This window comes from Megalobrama amblycephala, linkage group LG18 (assembly GCF_018812025.1).
Source record: "Megalobrama amblycephala isolate DHTTF-2021 linkage group LG18, ASM1881202v1, whole genome shotgun sequence".
Classification (NCBI taxonomy): domain Eukaryota; kingdom Metazoa; phylum Chordata; class Actinopteri; order Cypriniformes; family Xenocyprididae; genus Megalobrama; species Megalobrama amblycephala.
Window position 1 is genome coordinate 6,945,904 of NC_063061.1, and position 20,433 is coordinate 6,966,336.

General features: G+C 37.9%; 2 protein-coding genes across 3 annotated transcripts in view; both read left to right on the top strand.

The window, feature by feature from the left end:
• Positions 1–20,433, top strand: part of LOC125252159 (DNA repair protein RAD50-like) — a 105,007-nt gene that overhangs the window by 38,547 nt on the left and 46,027 nt on the right. The window contains exons 23-26 of one of the 2 annotated variants that reach the window (XM_048165254.1): positions 714–799; positions 1,957–2,099; positions 2,438–2,571; positions 2,730–2,957. In XM_048165254.1, the coding sequence (XP_048021211.1) occupies positions 714–799; positions 1,957–2,099; positions 2,438–2,571; positions 2,730–2,916 (550 nt within the window). In that variant the 3' untranslated portion in view covers positions 2,917–2,957. Of the gene's footprint in view, positions 1–713; positions 800–1,956; positions 2,100–2,437; positions 2,572–2,729; positions 3,183–20,433 lie in introns of those variants that run through there. The other variant, XM_048165253.1, reaches the window with a different exon arrangement.
• Positions 10,821–20,433, top strand: part of LOC125252158 (DNA repair protein RAD50-like) — a 57,842-nt gene continuing 48,229 nt past the window's right edge. Inside the window, exon 1 of the mRNA XM_048165251.1 lies at positions 10,821–10,956. Within this exon, the coding sequence (XP_048021208.1) occupies positions 10,836–10,956 (121 nt within the window). The 5' untranslated portion in view covers positions 10,821–10,835. The remainder of the gene's footprint in view (positions 10,957–20,433) is intronic.

Genomic DNA, 20,433 nt, shown 5'->3' on the forward strand with positions numbered 1-20,433 from the left:
TTAATTGAGAATTAAATAATAGCAAAAGTAATCTGAATGCAGAAAATATATGAAAATAAGCGGTATATAAACTTGAAACAACACCAGGTGGGCATGGGTGAAATTGCTTTGAATGCGCGTCAGGGAGACGCTTTCTATATGCAGGGTATTGGTATTGAAATCGCTTTTCACTTGCGATCATGTGTACTGTGTATAGGGAGCGGCAGTACTGACCGCACATTTTGCAAGATATTTGTTAGTGACTCTCAGGATCTGTCACGCTCCAAATCAACCGCCATCATCTTGTCAGTCATCGCCCCTTACCCTCATCACATGATCAGTAAAATGATCTAACTCTTGCTGCACTGTGCAACGACTCTGCCACTCATGCTGTATGAAGCAGAGCAGACACTTTCAGTTTATAATTATAGCATCTGTTGTCCAACTGAACTAAATGGATTTTATTTCTTCGGTGAAGTAATGTAATCTTTGTACGGCCAAAAACCAGTAACACCGACTACCGCAACAAGCCTAGCATGCACAACTAAATAATCAATATCGACCAATACCAAACATAAAAAAATAAAATAAAAAAAAAAGCTATATAATAGGGGTAAGTGATAAAAGAGTTAATAAGTCTTATATTAGCAGTTAGTGATTCGATATGGTACAGATATATCATGCATGCCCCAGTATTTATGGAATATTCATACAGCTTTTTTTTATTATTGCAGAACAATAATGAAGTTTCACAGCATTAAGATGGAGGAGATTAATAAAATCATCAGAGATTTATGGCGGAGCACATACAGAGGACAAGGTCTGCCTTTAAACACAAATGTTTGTCTGCTATTATGGCTTTGTTTGCATGAATCTTTTTAAAGGGTTAGTTCACCCAAAACATTAAAATTCTGTCATTAATTACTCACCCTCATGTCGTTCCAAACCCGTAAGACTTTCTTTCATCTTCGGAATGCAAATGAAGACCTTTTTAATGAAATCTGAGAGATTTATGTCCCTCCATAGCTATGCAATTACCATTTTGACGCTTCAGAAAGTTCATAAAGAGATCGTAAAACTAATCCATATGAATTGAGTGATTTAGTCCAAATTTTCTGAAGAGACACGATCGCATCATATGAAGAATGTATTTAATTTAGGCTTTTATTCACATAAATTCATCAATGCACACATCAATTATGGTAAATGGAAACTCCAAGCATGTTTGTTTGACGTGTGCGAGAACCAATGAGGTTTATTCTCGTGTGGTTATGTATATCTGTCTATGGAGGGACAGAAAGCTTTCAGATTTCATCAAAAATATCTTAATTTGTTCCGAAAGATGAACAAAAGTCTTATGGGTTTGGAACAACATGAGGGTGATTTGTAATTAATGACAGAATTTTCATTTTTGGGTGAACTAACCCTTTAAATCAGGGTTCCTCGAAATCCAGCCCTGGAGGGCCACAGTCCTGCAGAGTTTAGTTAGACCCTGATCAAACTCACCTATCTGCAATTTTGTAGTAAATCTGAAAGACCTTGATTAGCTTGTTCAGGTGTGTTTGATTTGGGTTGGAACCTAAACTCTGCAGGACAGTGGCCCTCTAGGACCAGATTTGAGGAACCCTGCTTAAAGTCCTGCTTGACAATCTGTCAAATCTTTGTTTGACTGTTTGAGACTTAAGCCGCACACACACTTAACGATTGTAAGGCCGATTATGAATGTAAATTGATATTTATGACTGATCGTGCTCAAACGCGTCCAGTCAGAGCCAGTTGCATTCAGTCTGCGATTACAGTCGGTGTTCAAATTCTGTGTGCAAGTATATAAATCTGCTTCAGTCACAGGAAACAATCGCTTGTATGTTGAGCAGTCTTAGAACTTAGACTTAGGTAGACGTTAAATGTGTGCCCGGCTTTTTAGTTTATCTAGTGACCTTTTACCATAATGTCTGTATGTCTCCTGATCTCCCACAGACATTGAGTACGTAGAGATTCGCTCTGATGTGGATGAGAACGCCTCTGCTGGACTGAAAAGGAGGACTTATAACTATAGAGTGGTAATGGTCAAAGGAGACACGGCTTTGGACATGCGGGGACGTTGCAGTGCTGGACAAAAGGTCAAAAAGCAGCTACATCCATCTTGTGTTTCTCTATCTCTCTAATGAAAAGTTTTTTCAGTCTCTCTTAGAATCACCCAAGGTTCCCAATCAAATGTAATTTACACAATATTTTCATTCGCTTAAAAATATTTGTGAAGTGCACATTATGATGAAGCTGTCGGTAGATTTGAGCTGAGAAGAGGGTGCTGACAGTCAAGCAGACCCGATTATCGACTGGTGCTGATAATTTCATTGGTCTGTCAGTCACTAGATCAGAATGTACGTTAAATAAAAGGAGTTTTATTAAATCAATGAATGTTTTTAGATCTGTGGCTTTACAGCATGTTTGTCTGTAGGTTCTCGCCTCCCTCATAATACGGTTGGCTCTGGCTGAGACGTTCTGTCTGAACTGTGGGATTCTGGCGCTGGATGAGCCCACCACCAATTTAGACAGAGAAAATATAGAGTCCTTGGCACACGCACTGGTGGAGTAAGTCTTTATTAAAAAAAAAAAAAACATGAATACAAGCAAGTCTTTAAACAGAAAACACAATTTATTTACAGCAAGAGCAACATGACAAAACAAGAACTTTTATTTTCTATTTGACACTTTTACCAACTAAAAGATATGCATTGGTTTCTTTGCAGGATAATCAAGAGTCGTTCTCGTCAACGCAACTTCCAGCTGCTTGTTATCACCCACGACGAGGATTTTGTCGAGCTCCTGGGACGATCCAACTATGTGGAGCATTTCTACAGGATCAGGAAGAACCAGGACCAGTGCTCAGAGATCACAAAGTGCAGTATCAACACACTCAACTCCTACCTGCACTGATGCGTCAGATCAGATGAGAGAAGAAAGACTGTTAGTCAGAGGTGACAGAATCAAAGTTCAGTTTCTTGGACAGTTGTTAAGCATGATCTAAACATAAGGACTATCAGCCTCCCTGTAACTACCTGAGCCAAATCGGGAAAATAAGCACCCAGCAAGCAGTTTGCAGCACACCTTGTTTGTAAAACATGAGCAGAACAAACATATGTAACAAAACTATACTTACATTGAGTTCAACTGAATACAACAGTTTACATAAAAATGGTTTTTGCAAAAAATGTACACAATTTGTTGTTCGTTTCAACCTGACTAATATTAGCTTGTACATTTGTTGAAGTTTTTTTCTGAAATATATAAAAAAAAAATTCTGATTTCTGAATCATCTAATTATTTCTGATCACGTCATGATCTGTAATGGTGGCATCAAAACATATTTGGTCTAGGGTTGTCGATTGATTTAAAAAAATAAATAAATAAATAAAAAATAAAAATATATGATTAAAGGCTTCTGTAGTTAATAACAGGTAATTGCGCCTAACATTAAATTTTGTAATTATCAATATATTTTCACATTACATCAATGTGATAAATTAATGTGGAAACAACATAAATATGTTAAATATTTGACTGTTTAATAGAATCTATTTACTAATGGAAGTCAGTATCACTGATACCAATACTAATGCTTTAAAATGATTTATTTTTCTTTTCAATTTCAGGGCATAAAATAAGTAATTATATCCATTCATCATTACAGTATAATTAAAAACCAGACCTAGACAGCAAATTAATGGAATGTTTTTATTTATTAGCAATTACAGAACATTGCAATATTATAACAACTTTTAATTTAAGTGAACTTAAAACAATATTCACATAAATATACGTTATAATAAATGTATATTTAGCTGTGCCAAATATATAGTATTTCTGGTGGTGTTTCTATCTCTACGGAAGAGGATTAGGGCCAAGCAATAATAAAAAAAATAAAACCATCTCGAGATTAAAGTTGTTAAATTTCGAGAAAAAAGTTGAAATAAAATGTTGAGAATAAACTCATTAAATTACAAGAAAAAACTCGTTAAATTTCGAAAAAAAAGTCGAGATAAAATGTTGAGAATAGTCATTAAATTACGAAAAAAAAGTCGTTAGATTATGAGAACAAATTCGTTAAATTATGAGAAAAAAAGTCTAGATAAAATGTTGAGAATAAAGTCATTAAATTACGAGAAAAAAGTCATTAAATTATGAGAACAAATTTGTTAAATTATGACATTTTTCTCATAATTTAACGAATTTGTTCTCGTAATTTAACGACTTTTTTCTCATAATTTAATGAGTTTATTAGATGGTATTTAGTTTTTAGATGGTATTTGATTTGATCATACATTTTAACTTGAGTATTCTTTTTTTTCCAAGTTATATAATGTTTCTAAAATTGTCTTTAACATTTGAGTTTCAGCCAACCAACATGTTAAAATTAGATTTTAAAAGTTATTATTCATTTGACCTTTCATGGCGTCATCTGCATGACTAATTCATCTCCACTTTATCAACACAACTGTAGGCACTAAGCAAGTACGACCACATGCAGATTTGCAGCAAAACCTATCAGTATTGATCATTTTGCAATAATTTCATTACAATAATTTTCATACTTATTTGCACAAGCACACAGTGAGGATGCGGCCTTCAGCACCTCATCTAGAGGCCTGCTACTCAAAATCATTATGATCTTTCTTGGCAGTTTGTCAGTGTCAGTTCCAGGAAATCAGGACAATATGACAAGTATCATCAACCACATCTCATTTCAATCAAGATAATCAGTGAGCGCGGCATTATCAGCCAATAAACGTCGCTTAGCTTATGATGCAAAAAGAAATCTACATAGCCAAGTCTCGCCTTTTTGAGAGTATATAAACACGGCGTACAGCAGAGGGGAATCAAGTACCTCTGGCCTTCAAGCAACCGAAGTCTTGAGAAATCCAAGCGGACAGACAAAATGATGAAGACTATACTACTGCTCACTTTCGCTGTATTCGTCTCCAGTGCTGCTTTGAAAAATGATAAGACTATATTGGGAGAGCTTATTGATGAGCTGAACGCTGTAATGAAAACACTCCCAAAGGAGCACAAGGTAAGATTTAACATTAGTATAGTAACTATAATAAGCCAAAACTGTCTGTATTTTCAGATATTGAGCAGAGCATGATTGCAATATTCTTTTTACCTGTTATTTCTAGGGAAAAGAAATCTTCCTGAGAGAACTGGTACCTGAGAAGGAGTGCTGTGTGGTGAGATGAATTTTCATTGACTCACAATACTAGTATACAACTATCTACAGTACTACAACTATCCAGCATATTTCTTTCATGATCAGAGCCTAATAAGCTTTTTTGGGGTTTGTGCAAATTTTTAATTTTTAATTTCAAGTATAATGCTGACAGTTGAATTCCATGAATTTGAGGCCTGGTCTTACCTGTGATTTCAATATCTTTGCAGCATGACTTTTTCTGCCAGGCTGAGCAAGAACTGAAGATGGAGGTTTCTGTGCTAAGAAAATATGACGATTTCCGTACTGACAAGAGACTAATGAGGAACTTGCATATGTATAACAAGCACAATGGAGGAGTAAGTTGAACTCTGTAATGTGATGTCTTCTCCGTACAATACCTTCATCCTACCAGAGTAGAATAACCATGACATTTACTGTCTTTCAGACCACCTGCAAACGTGTTGATGAAGACCAAGAGCCAATCCCCCTGCGTGAATTCTTGGAAAATCTCATGAGATGTGTCCAGAAAGAATACAGCAAACCCAAGAAAAATTAATTTATAAAAGATCATATTTATTTTTTGTCTTTATTAACATATTATTTTGTTTACATTGACTGTAGCAGTATATAATTTTGTACCTGAAGAAAATTTGCAGAAATGTTTTTTTTTTATTATTAGGAGTTCAAGCACGTAGTGCTGAAACCCTATTGTATTTGTTAGGATTTTTATTATTATTTTTCTTCTCCGCTAAAACACATCGTGCAGCCCAAACCGTAAGTGCTAGAGACTTGAAACTTGGTCAGATGATAGTCCTCAATTTGGGGAGAACCTCAGAAGTTATGACCCCAATTGGCCAATAGGTGGCGCTACAGCGATCAAAAGCGTGAAATGGCTCATAACTCCTAGACCGTTTGTCCCAGACTTAAGTGTCTTATATCATTGGAAAGCTGTCCTTGACGAACAATACGAACAAAACGTCCTTGACGAACAAGAGTCCTTGACGAACAATACATATATCTCCGATTTCATTTCCGGTATGCAAATTTTTCCGCCATTTTGAATTTTGTCAAAAACCTACTTTTGCGAACTAGTCCTAGGTTTTTCACCCGATCGGAACCAAACCAGTGTAGAAATGTTCTCTGGAGTCTAAATATCAATAATTATCGAGAGAATTTTAAAATTTTGATTCACAGTCGCTAAGGGGCGCCAAAACATGCAATGTGGGCGGAGCCACTTTTACTAAAATGGCTATAACTCGAGAACGAAATGAGATATTTTCACCAAACTTGGTACACATGTGTATGGGCTAAATCTTTGGTAACGATAAAAAAAAAAATCATGTCGATTGGACACTAGGTGGCACTATAACTTGAAAAAAACATGAAAACAGCGGTTACTACGCAACCGTTAGTCCGATTGACTTGAAATTTGGCATGCAGTGTCTTGGTCCAAGGGGGCATGATAGTCTATGAGGACATTGGCGTATCTCAAAAAACATGGCCGCCATCTGCCAATGAACTTTGAGCATTTATTAGACAAGGTTAATGGAGGCTGATCAGAACGAAACTTGATGGGCATGTTCGACTCATGGTCCTAAAGGTCTGTAAGAATTTTGAAAGAAATTGGCCACAAGTTGATGCTAATGAGTTTTAAGCCTCGGTAATCATGTGATGTTTCACAAAACCACACAATCAATTGATAGATCTCCTCGTACTGAACAACTTTGCCTCAAGAACCAATGCTGTCAATCAAATCGTTAATTAATTATTCGCAAATATGTGAAAAACCTACTTTTGCGAACTAGTCCTAGGTTTTTCAGGCCGATCGGAACAAAACCAGTGTAGGACAATTCTCTGGACTCTCTAGATCAATAATTATCAAAAAATGTTGAACTTTACCATTTCGGTTGCTATAGCAGGGTCCTTTAGTAAATGGGCGTGGCAAAATGTACTCAAAAGCCTATAATTCTTAAAGGAAAACTCAGAACTTCTCGAAATTAAGTGAGCACATGCAGCATATGACTAAAGAAGCATGCCAATTTTTATGGAGATCGGACCATAGGTGGCGCTATAACTGTTAAAACTTTAAAATCCATATATTTTCAATGGTAAATTGCCTGTTTTGGCTGAAAATGGTCAGGTCCTTCTATGATTTAGGTGGTTACATGCTTGCTAAATAAAACTTAAATATCGTTTTTATGCATATGTGCTTAAAGGCCTTAAATGCTTGAACCCCAGTAAATGCTGCTTGCAGCTTTAATTATTATTATTATTATTATTAATTATGGTCTTTTTTTCCTTTTTTGTAAAGTACAGATTTTGTGCAGTATATCTCAGTTCTGTCAGCATTTTAGTTTACAAATTTGATCTTTTTTACTAGTGCTGAAAAATCAATTTATAGAGCATTACAGAAGTTTTTTTTCTATCTTGTGTATCTTGATGTTTAGATTGTTGTTCTTGCAGAATCTTGACTGATGGATTAGGTAACCTCGCAATATAATAAATACTAAAATTTAACAGCAACTATTTGATTTATGTATTGGGTGTCTATATTTTATTAAAGTAACTTTTGCACAAAATAATGCACTCTTTATAATGCTTCTTTTAAAAGGTTCCATATATAACTGTACAGTTCTTGACTGAAGTTTATGCCAAAAAGGTTTTATATAAAGGCCAATTCCCATAGTATGTCACTTCTCAGACAAGCTCTGACAGACACAGACAGGGCTAACACATTGATCCAACAAAAGAAGTGTCTGTTGCCATCTGTTGGTGCAGTGTGAATTGTTCTTAAGGAGAAATGTCTTTAGTTTTGTTTGTTGTTTTTTTTTTACAATTGCTATCATACTTTTGTTCAATCTGTAGTCACATTTTCAAAACTTTAAACACAGTTAGCATAACATCCATCTTCTTTGACCATGCCATTAACACAATTTGTCACTTTCACATTTTCACACAAAACGCAGTCAATTAACGTTTAAATTCTTAAATTTTCTTTTCATACAAGCTTACCCAATACCAAAATCATGGATTATTCTGTTATTTGCAAATGCTTGTAAACACAGCAAGTCAGAAATGAAGTCCTAATGTTCCAGTCTTTAAATATAGTATAAAGCCTCTACATTTGGTAAAATAGCAGCTCAAATGTATTGAAAAAATATATAAAACATACTGAAACAATTGATAATTATTTTTAAGTAGCAGATTTCAATCTCAGTTGGAGACATAATCAGGTGTTGAAGTTCTTTTGATTACATGAACATACAGTAAATTGTAAACAAAAAGGACTTTCATTTTGTCCCTTCTTGACCTTCTCAGCTTACACAAGGACTCCTTTCAAACATTTTGTAGATTACTTCAGAATTAGCTGTTTTATCTATTTTTGGTCTTCATTAAATTATATTAATATTAAGGTTTAAAATCTCCCTTTGATTCACATTGATATGTTTAGCAATAAAATCTGATAGGGATGATGCCATTATGTTTAACGAATTAAAATTTGTTCTTACATTTTCTTTTTTATTGTCCATTTTACCGTTTCTGCAACCGTGTCAAAACAATGGAACGGTTCACACCACAAGGGCTCAGGGTCATTTACAGTAATGATCTGTCAACACTACATCTTCTAATATTTTGATCTAAAGCCAAACGTTCTTCATTCAAGCCCTTTCAGCTTCTTCCACGTTGCTTCGGCAGATGACACATTTATTTTAACAACAGTAGCAAAAACACGGTGAGCAGCAAAATAGATACTTTTGTTAAAACACTACAGAAAACAAGAACACAGCAAATACAATTATTCTTATCTGTCATACAGATGACTCTGACCTATTAACTAAACCAGGTTTGTGACGTGGTGCCTTTAGACTTTTTTTTTGTCTCTATACATTTAGCATTATTAATCAGAACATTTCAATAATAAACAGTTTTATCATTTGGGAAAGTATTAAAGATGGCAAGGGAAGACAAAAAAACTTTGAAATTACTAGTTTAATTACTACTCTCGTTTGTCCTCATGATAAAAGTTTTGATTTTTAGATTACGTTGATTGTTTTAGTAGTTTATTACTTTGTGCAAAATATAAAAATAGTCCATAGCCTACTTTTCTTAAGAGGTAAACCCTGCACCCTCAGTATGTCTTCTCAGTCCCGATGCCTTCATATGGACCGTATAAGTACGTGTCTAGGGGTGTTTTCACACCTATGGGTTGCTTGTTTTGTTCTGAAATTTGTTACAGTGTTGCATTTTCTTCTTGGTTCAGTTCGCCTTTCACATGGCAACATTTCAAAGCGTACCAAAATGCGTTAAGGCAAGTCACATGCGAGTAAAACTGTCCTCTTATTGGTCAGAGTTTTCTCTGCATCATCCATCAAAATAATGATTGACAAGTTCGCTCCATGAGCTTATTGTGGCTTTATTTGTAACTGTCGAGACACACGCAAACACTTTATAAATGTAGCCATCTTTCCCCCTGTTAAATTATATACTACATATATTAATGCTGCGGCAAATTCAAACGCGCACTCTTTCTCTCTCAGTCTGTCTCTGGTTTCCCAGCGCTGTAGTAGGCGAACTGTTGTCAGTGTGTCGAGAGAGACCATATACTATGGGGGTAAATTGATGCCAAAACCATTGAAAATGGACAGACTAAAAGTCACAAATAGATATTACAACTTGTAAACACAAAACACAATCTACAAATAGATAAAAAATCCGCAAACAAAGTCCTCATGATCCGCAAATGTAAAACAAGATCTACAAATAGATACAAAGTCCTCAAACAAACTCTTTGTGATCCACAAATATAAAGCATGATCTACAAAAAAAAATAAAAATCCACAAATAAACACATCCTGATTCACAAATAGAAATCAGTGACTTGTACTTGAAAAAATTTGAATGAATGTAAAGTGACTTGTTTGCAGGTGAAGATCATGTTCTGTTTATAGATTGTGTCACATTTGTTTTCATAATTCTGACACCATTGTTTCGCTTTTGTGACAAAATAATGCCATAATCATTGAAAATGAAGAGACTATGAGTCAAAAATGCATATTACAATTTGTAAACACAAAACAAGATCTACAAATAAAGTTAAAATCTGCAAATGTAAAACACAATCTGTAAATAGATTCCAAATCTGCAAACAAACTCCTCATGATCCGCAAATGTAAAACATTATCTACAAATAGATAAAAAAAAATCCACAAACAGACTCTTCATGATTCACAAATAGAAATCAGTGACTTGTACTTGACAACCAGAATTTGAATGAATGTAAAGTGACTTTGTCTGCACATGAGGAATTTTGGCACAGCTGTTTTGCTGTTTTTTCCATTAAAAAAAAAAAATCTACAAATGCCCTCCTCACAACTGGCAAACAAACACGGTCTAACTTGTATTTTCAAACCACTGTAAAAAGACATTTGTACACATTCTGTGCAAAGCTCAGCATGCAAGTGTTGAATCTGTGTTTGCAGATCACAGGGCATTCACAGATCCTTCTACAGATCTTTTTGGCACTATCTTTCCGCAGAGTGTGTGACTATGATCCACACGTGTAGTCAGCCAATCAGGGGTATTGCTTCAATGTGATGTCACGCCCCCTCAATAAGCCCTTTTCAAAATAAGAGCTGACACTTCTCTGATGGGTGGGCTGGGCTCACTGCCATTTGCCGTTGCCGGTGTCACAGCGCTGACAGGCGGACAGAGCCTGGGCAGCGCTGGGAAAGGACCGACCGACCGACGCTCACAGGATGGGTTGTCAGGTAAGCGGTCGCTCGACTAAGTAGCTGTGTGACATTTAAAGAATAACTTTATCACACCCCAGTACGTTAACGTTATGCACTGACGTTGAAACTGCCCAGAAACCAGAAAAATTCTTACAGTAATTACTCACCCTCATGTTGTTCCAAACCCATAAGACTGTCTGTCCCTCCATAGACCGCTGCGTGACTATCACTTTGACGCTTCAAAAAGTTATTGAAGAGATTGTAAAACTAATTCATTCCAAATTTTCTGAAGAGACTCGATTGCTTTATGATGAGCAGATTTTAGACTTTTATTCACATATAAACATTTATCAATGCACACATCAGTTATATTAAATGGAAGCTCAAGCATGTTTACTTGACAGGTGTGAGAACCAATGAGATTCATCCTAGCACGTTTGAGCTTCCGAAAGAGGTTTGTTCTTGTGTGTGAAGCAGGTTTGGTTGAGCTTCTTTCCATGTTTTCGCTGATAAATATTTATATGTGAATTAAAGTCTAAATTAAATATTTTCATCATATAAACCAATCTTGTCTTTTCAGAAAATTTGGACTAAATCACTCAATTCATTTGGAGTAGTTTTACAATCTCTATATGAACTTTTTGAAGCTGCACTGATGTGTCAGATCAGACGAGAGAAGAAAGACTGTTAGTCAGAGGTGACACAGAATCAAAGTTCAGTTTATTGGACAGTTGTTAAGCATGATCTAAACATAAGGACTATCAGCCTCCCTGTAACTACCTGAGCCAAATCAGAAAATAAGCACCTAGCAAGCAGTTTGCAGCACACCTTGTTTGTAAAACATGAACAGAACAAACGTGTGTAAATTATCAACAAAACTATACTTACATTGAGTTCAATTGAATACAACAGTTTACATAAAAATGGTTTTGTGAAAAATTTACACAATTTGTTGTTTGTTTCAACCTGACTAATATTAGCTTGTACATTTAGTTGCCTTTTTTCTGAAAAAAAATAAAAAATAAAAAAATCTGATTTCTGAATCATCTCATTATTTCTGATCACGTCATGATCTGTAATGGTGGCATCAACAAATATTTGGTCTAGGGCTGTCGATTGATTAAAAAAATAATAATAATAAAAATTTTTAAAGGCTTGTGTAATTAATCACAGGTAATTGCGCCTAATTTTTGGTGCACCTAAATTTTGTAATTATCAATATATTTTCACATTAAATCAATGTGATAAATTAATGTGGAAACAACATAAATACTGTATGTTAAATATTTGACAGTTTAATTGTTTTTTTAATAGAATCTATTTACTAATGAATGTCAGTATCACTGATACCAACACTGATGCCTGTACTATTTAGGGGTTCAAGCGCATAGCGACAACAGAGAGCGGCACGGGACAAGATTTGATTGGCACGTACAGGCGCAGGCGGTGAGACACTACTTGTGTGCGGGTTGTGGGAGAATCAAATGATTTGTGGGACTCCCGCAAAATAGAAATATCTAAAATTAAAATATCTAAAAACTAATAAATTGCTATTCATATATTGCAAAAAAGCAACAAGAATAACTAATATAAAATAAAAACGATTTACAGTCGAAGCATATGCGAGATTCTATTTATAACTTGTGTTTGCAGTGTTTGTAGCTTGTTGCAATGTTGATTTCTGAGACGCAACTCAATCAGGTGTTTATGTTAGAATTCTCTCATCACTCTCTTTCTAACATTAATTCAGTATCTCACTATGGGACCGCCTCAGGCTTGACCGATCGCGGAAGCACCAATAACACCACGTCTGCCAACCATGGCAGACCAATTGCTGCAGCGATCAGGGAGTCCCGTCTCCCTGTATATAAACTGCAGCTACATGCCATTCTCACTCTCTTCCCCATGGAAGATTTCGGAAGCTGTTCTCAGCAGACTTTGGGAATTATTGGTTAACAGTTTATAGACGGAGCCGCAAGGTAACGTCCCAAATGCAATATATTCTTAATGTTTGTTGAGTGACTTGCCACTTGGAGTAAGATAACGAACACGTCAAGGCGAGTATTCTGCTTTAAGTTTTTGGCAAGCTCACCACGCACCAAAAAGAAGAAAAAGAGCTCTCTATTGCAGCACAGTTCTGTACTAGTTGTCACGTTGTGGTGGGCTTACCGTACGAAGAGAGTGCAGGCTTCATGGCCACTGCAAAAGAACCGGAGAGCCCCGGAGGAAAAGGTTGTCCTCCTCATCCATGTGCGTGTGGAATATGGATTTCTGCAAAGGATACACACGGTCTCTGCATCTCCTGTTTGGGCACTAAAGACGCTCAGGCAGCGCTGTCCAACCCAGAGGGCTGTCCTCACTGCGCAACATTCTCGGTTAAAACCCGAGAGCGGAGACTTCGCGTTGCAGTAGCTGGGAAGTCGGACCCATGCCTCTCTGCTCAACCCAGTGAGGAACCGATGGATTGTCCACAGGCTGCCAGCTTGTGGGGTGAGATGATGGAGAAGGTGTCACCCATCCTTATCCCGCTGTTTGAAGATCCATTAGTGGGAGAGGAATGACTATGAAGTATTGTTGACCATCCTCAAGGATGAGGATGACTGTGATGATGAAGATGTTGTTTTTCCCCCGATTCAGTTGCATCCGTCAAGTGCTCAGGAAGAGAGCTCACCCTCCCCTGTGCAGATGGATACAGATCTACTTGAGGTCTGTTGCAGGGCCGCGGCTGGAAAGGGCCATCCCAACCAGCAGGTCAAGGGGCTGAACGAGCAGGTCTCTTTCAGAAATGGAAAGAGACTTCCGTCACATCTCCCTCCAGCGAGGCAGTTTATTCCAGCCGTCCCGGCTTGTGTGGCTAAAATGAAGAGGTTTTGGGACAGGCCTTTTTCCCATCGAGTACCTGTCAAGGGCTTCTCAAGACCGGATGTTCAGGGAATAGATGTATAATCATCTGTGGTGAATCATTTGCACCCGAGTCGCAGGGCAGCACTCTCTTCTGCCAGGGCCTCGCTGCCAGGGAAAACAGAGCGTTTCGCCAACTCTGTTTTTCAAAATATTTATAAATCTTCTGCACTGGCCGTTTGTGCTTTGAACGCGATGTCCCTTCTTACAGCATATCAAGTGGAGTTATTAGAGGAGACCCCATCTCCTCTAATAATGTCAGCTGGACTCCCAATCTCCCAACCCAGCGCTCTGGGAGGAGATATGCGTCATTGCAGATTTAAGCCTGCGCACATCCCGCGGAGCAGTTCAAAGTTGCGGTCGGAGTATGGGCTTAGCGGTTGTGGGAGAGAGATCGCTATGGCTGAAAAAGTGGAGTTTTTGGATGCCTTTATTGATCCAAAGGCCATGTTCGGTGCGACGGTAACAGCTATGCATCAGCAATGTGACCTGCGAAAAAAAGAGGGAGAGACATTTGAGGTCTGTGTCCTTAGAAAGCCGGCAGCTCGCCCTTATCACCCGAGTCGTCCAAATTTCAGGCCTTCAGGAGGAGGAGGACATTCTGAATATCAGCCTTTCCGTCCTGCTCCACCACAACAGCCGAGAAGCGTGGACCCTCAGTCAAAGCCTGGTTTCAGTGACGGAGTACTCGACCGTGACAGTGACGATCGGTCATGTAAACGATGATCAAAATGTTTTCTCCTGATTGGTTATAGCAGCACTTTGGGCGGCGCCCTGAGCTCTGATTGTTTACCTTTCCACCAGTGTTAATTTCGTTAACAAAAACTATTACGAAAAATGTTTGTTGACGACCTTTTTTTCCATGACTAAAGGCCTTTGCACACTGAGTCCGAAATTTTCGCATGCGTTTTTTCGTATTCGCATTACTAAAAATTCGTCACGCACAGAGACCTTGCACACTGAGTCCGATGCGTATTAATGAAAAAAATCGCAAAACAATACAAAATGAAGTCTTCAAGCAGCAGTGAGCACGATTAGTTGTCTCCTCTCTTCTTAAAAAGAGAAAAAGAAAGAGGAAATATTGGGTCCATTCAATCCCGAGAGAAAGGAGAATTCACCTCATCAAGGAGCTGCGGGATTATCCGAGCGTTTCAAAGATTACTTCAGGATGTCAGTGGCTCTGTTTGATGCTTTTCTACTGGCACAATCTGTCTTTATATTCGGTCTCTTTGTATTCCTCACGTTGTTTGTCATTCAGTGCTGCTGTTTTGTGCTGTAGACGATGAGGATCAACTTGTCAGATGGCATTCTGGATTTTTGCGTTCACGTATGGTGGCTCTGAATTGTCAAAACGTCTCTCAAAATGCGTGCCACGGATGCGAAAAATGCAGAAAATCGAACCTGATCCGAATATATTTTTGACGGACGAAAGTTTTGGAGGCAGTGTGCAAACGTGATTGACATAACGTGAGGTTGAATTTATTTTTTAACGTGCGAAAATTTCGCATGTGAATTTCGGACTCAGTGTGCAAAGGCCTTAAAACTACACATGCAATATAGTTGACGAAAAAAGACGAGACTGAGATGTGGCTAAAAGACTAAACATTTTATCAAAATTACTCTTTTGAAATCACTTTTTGTTTTTGTCGAATAAAGGAGACAAAACTTAACACACTGTCTTTGGTTGCTTACGGTTGCCAGATTTCCAGAATTTAAACCCCCTATCAGAGCTTCTCGGTTAAAAGAACATGTTTTACTTAATCTTTGATATCTGGCAACCCCACACACGAGCCCTCTCTTCACCGAGGAAGAAGGGCCGATGATCTGAAAACACAGACAAGTAAGCTGGAGTTCAGCGCTCTTCATTTAAGATTTTCTACTTAAATTAAAGTGTCTATATTGCGCTGCTCGTTTACTGACTAAATCTGGGACTCAGAGTCCAGCAGTGGTTCTCAAACTGACGTACGCTAAAAGTGCCGTTCATTTCACTCGACCTTAAAATAACATGAAAACTGAACATGTATTTCTAGCAGGTTAAATGTCGTATATACACGATATTAAATCAAATTACCTCATCTTTCGCGGTCGAAACTGACTGCACCCACACAAGCCAGCATCGTGCTACATTAGTGCTGTTCTCAACAATATTACCTTTGTGAAAATGGGGATTTAGCACTTAACGTTACTAGCATGAAGAACAAATATAGACACAGACTGCTTGTAGATTTAAGATTAAAACTCTCTTCGATACAAAAACATACGCTTCTGCGAGTTACTGTTTTTAATGTTGATCATATTATACCAGCAAGAATATTGCTTGAATATAATATAATATATAATATCCCGAATATTGATTTTATACAACAGTTCAATAAAAAAGGGTAATATTAAGCGATGTACCTTTTAAACAGCATTGTCAGTATTTTTGCTCTATTTTGCAACAAAATTGCACAGCAGAATTGCAGCACACAAGCTGTTTCGTAAACGAATCTGTGGTTTTGAACGAATCGTCAATGATTCAATGATTCATTCATAAATACAGCCGCTTGCTTTGATACTGAAAGCAAGAAGGACTCGATGATTCACTTATAAAAACCTATGATAAAAACTGGTGGAAATGTGAGAGGGAACACAGAAGGATGTTAAATCCCTCAGGGGGAACGACACTCTAGAAAGTTTGAGAACCACTGAAAGAGGATATGTAGAACTGCACAAGTGCTACTGCTATGAGTGCAATGTCAATACAGTCTGTTACCTTGATTCAAATTTCTCATAAGCTTAAATGAATTGGTCTAAAGAGAAAAATTATAATGACAATTTTGTCTAAAGTCTACATATAAAATAGCTATCAAAATTAATGTTGGTACCTGTAGTTTGACTAAAAGTAATGACTAAGACTTGATAAAACTGTGATGACTTTTCGTCAACTAAAACTAGACTAAAATATGAAAGACTAAAATGTAACTAAGACCAAGGAGCATTTTCATCTTAAGATAAAGACTAAGACTAAATCAAAAATGGCTGCCAAAATGAACACTGCTTTCCACAGCATGCATCAAAAGATGTGAGAAGAGAGAGAATGGCCTCAAAGTCACATAGTGATATCTGGATTCACTTTGACAAGAAAGATGAAAATATAGTTCAGTGCAAGCTGTGCAGCACCAAGCTTTTATCTTGTGCTGAAAATATAATTTAAATTCTCTTCATAATTAATTTAGCAATAATCATCAGTGATTTTCATACTGTAAAATAACATTTTGGTTGAACAGAAAGTGAAAATTGAATCCAAAATATTGGTGAAATATTACGATAATACTTAGTTATCTGATTAATATCATAGAATGTGTCATAGAATGGGCTTCAGTTTATTTCTATTATCTTTTTATTATCTCCATGGTGGCCATGCCCCATGTTAGTGAGTGAAGCCTGGAAGGGCTCACTCGCTTCTCACTCACTTCATCCCTGCGTTTTAACCAAGATAAACAGAGCATACAGATTTCAATTTGCTATAAAACCTCCTGTGTTCAATGGAGTGGTAATTTTCACTCCATTGAACAAGTTTTAGAGGAAGAAATATCCTCTTTAATGAAAAAAGGAGTGATAAGAGTGACTCCAACGAAGGAAAGCCAGATGGGCTTCTACTCCCGTTATTTTGTGATTCCCCTGCGACAAGCAGAGAGTGATACATACACACTAGTGATGCATCTGAAGAGATTAGGTTTCAAGATAAACCAGATGAAGAGTTGTCTAATTCCTTCACAGGAAATGGTCTACTTGGGTCTCGGGTTGAATTCAGTGATGTTTTGAGCTTTCCTTTCAAGACATTTCACAGCTGCCTCTCCCTTTTTCAACAAGGGAGTTTAGTCTCTTTTGGAATGTGTTGACTACTGGGTCTAATGGCCAGTGGACAGTGTAGGTGGTTCCCCTGAGACTTTTAGAATTGGACAGCGTCACAGGGCATTCGCCTCAGGAGTTGTTTCAGCCTCAGAGTGCACGTCTCACCGGAATGCATGAGCGCTCTCTGTCATTGGAGAGCCCCGTCTTTTCTAAGGACAGGATGCCCTCTGGGTCCTGTTGTATTGAGGAAAGTGGTTACAACAGATGCATCTCTCACAGGCTGGGGGGCGGTGTTCGAGGGCAGAACAGTGAGGGGAGTTTGGTCTCCTGCACTGAGAGAGAAGCACATACATTTTCTAGAACTGCTGACAGTGTTACTAGCTCTGAGACATTTTGTGCATTTTCTCAAGAATGTGTTGATCAGGACAGACAATACAACAGTGATGGCCTACATAAATCAACAGGGAGGAGTGCGTTATCACAAGATTCACTTGTTAGCGAAAGACCTGATTATGTGGAGCAGCAGGACCCTCCTGTCATTACGTGCGACGTATGTTCCAGGAATAATGAACAGGGGAGCAGATTTACTGTCTAGAGGGAATCCTCTTTACAGGTAGTGTAAACTCCACTCCCAAGTTATGCTCATAATGTGGCAGAGAATTGTTGACATTTTTGCAGATTTATTAAAAAAGAAAAACTGAAATATCACATGGTCCTAAGTATTCAGACCCTTTGCTCAGTATTAGTAGAAGCACCCTTTTGATCTAATACAGCCATGAGTCTTTTTGGGAAAGATGCAACAAGTTTTTCACACCAGGATTTGGGGATCCTCTGCCATTCCTCCTTGCAGATCCTCTCAATTTCTGTCAGGTTGGATGGTAAACATTGGTGGACAGCCATTTTTAGGTCTCTCCAGAGATGCTCAATTGGGTTTAAGTCAGGGCTCTGGCTGGGCCATTCAAGAACAGTCACAGAGTTGTTGTGAAGCCACTCCTTCGTTATTTTAGCTGTGTGCTTAGGGTCATTGTCTTGTTGGAAGGTAAACCTTCGGCCCAGTCTGAGGTCCTGAGCACTCTGGAGAAGGTTTTCATCCAGGATATCCCTGTACTTGGCCGCATTCATCTTTCCCTCAATTGCAACCAGTCGTCCTGTCCCTGCAGCTGAAAAACACCCCAACAGCATGATGCTGCCACCACCATGCTTCACTTTTGGGACTGTATTGGACAGGTGATGAGCAGTGCCTGGTTTTCTCCACACATACCGCTTAGAATTAAGGCCAAAAAGTTCTATCTTGGTCTCATCAGACCAGAGAATCTTATTTCTTACCATCTTTGCAAACTCCATGCAGGCTTTCATGTGTCTTGCACTGAGGAGAGGCTTCCGTCAGGCCACTCTGCCATAAAGCCCCGACTGGTGGAGGGCTGCAGTGATGATTGACTTTCTACAACTTTCTCCCATCTCTCGACTGCATCTCTGGAGCTCAGCCACAGTGATCTTTGGGTTCTTCTTTACCTCTCTCACCAAGGCTCTTCTCTCCCAATAGCTCAGTTTGGCCGGATGGCCAGCTGTGCTCTTAGGAACCTTAAGTGCAGCAGAAATTTTTTTGTAACCTTGGCCAGATCTGTGCCTTGCCACAATTCTGTCTCTGAGCTCTTCAGGCAGTTCCTTTGACCTCATGATTCTCATTTGCTCTGACATGCACTGTGAGCTGTAAGGTCTTATATAGACAGGTGTGTGGGCTTTCCTAATCAAGTCCAATCAGTATAATCAAACACAGCTGGACTCAAATGAAGGTGTAGAACCATCTCAAGGATGATCAGAAGAAATGGATAGCACCTGAGTTAAATATATGAGTGTCACAGCAAAGGGTCTGAATACTTAGGACCATGTGATATTTCAGTTTTTCTTTTTTAATAAATCTGCAAAAATGTCAACAATTCTGTGTTTTTCTGTCAATATGGGGTGCTGTGTGTACATTAATGAGAGAAAAAATGAACTTAAATGATTTTATCAAATGACTGCAATATAACAAAGAGTGAAAAATTTAAGGGGGTCTGAATACTTTCCGTACCCACTGTATGTATATATATATATATATATATATATATATATATATATATATATATATATATATATATATATACAGGGTTTGGTCATATAATTAGAACATCATCAAAAAGTTGATTATATTCATTCATTACACACAGACTGATATATTTCAAATGTTTATTTCTTTTAATTTTGATGATTATAACTGACAACTAAGGAAAATCCCAAATTCAGTATCTCAGAAAATTAGAATATTACTTAAGACCAATACAAAGAAAGGATTTTTAGAAATCTTGGCATGTACAGCACTCAGTACTTAGTTGGGGCTCCTTTTGTCTGAATTACTGCAGCAATGTGGCATGGCATGGAGTCAGTCGGTCTGCTCAGGTGTTATGAGAGCCCAGGTTGCTCTGATAGTGGCCTTCAGCTCTTCTGCGTTGTAGGGTCTGGCATATCGCATCTTCCTCTTCACAATACCCCACAGATTTTCTATGGGGTTAAGGTCAGGCGAGTTTGCTGGCCAATTAAGAACAGGGATACCATGGTCCTTAAACCAGTTACTGGTAGCTTTGGCACTGTGTGCAGGTGCCAAGTCCTGTTGGAAAATGAAATCTGCATCTCCATAAAGTTGATCAGCAGCAGGAAGCATGAAGTGCTCTAAAACTTCCTGGTATATGGCTACATTGACCTTGGACCTCAGAAAACACAGTGGACCAACACAAGCAG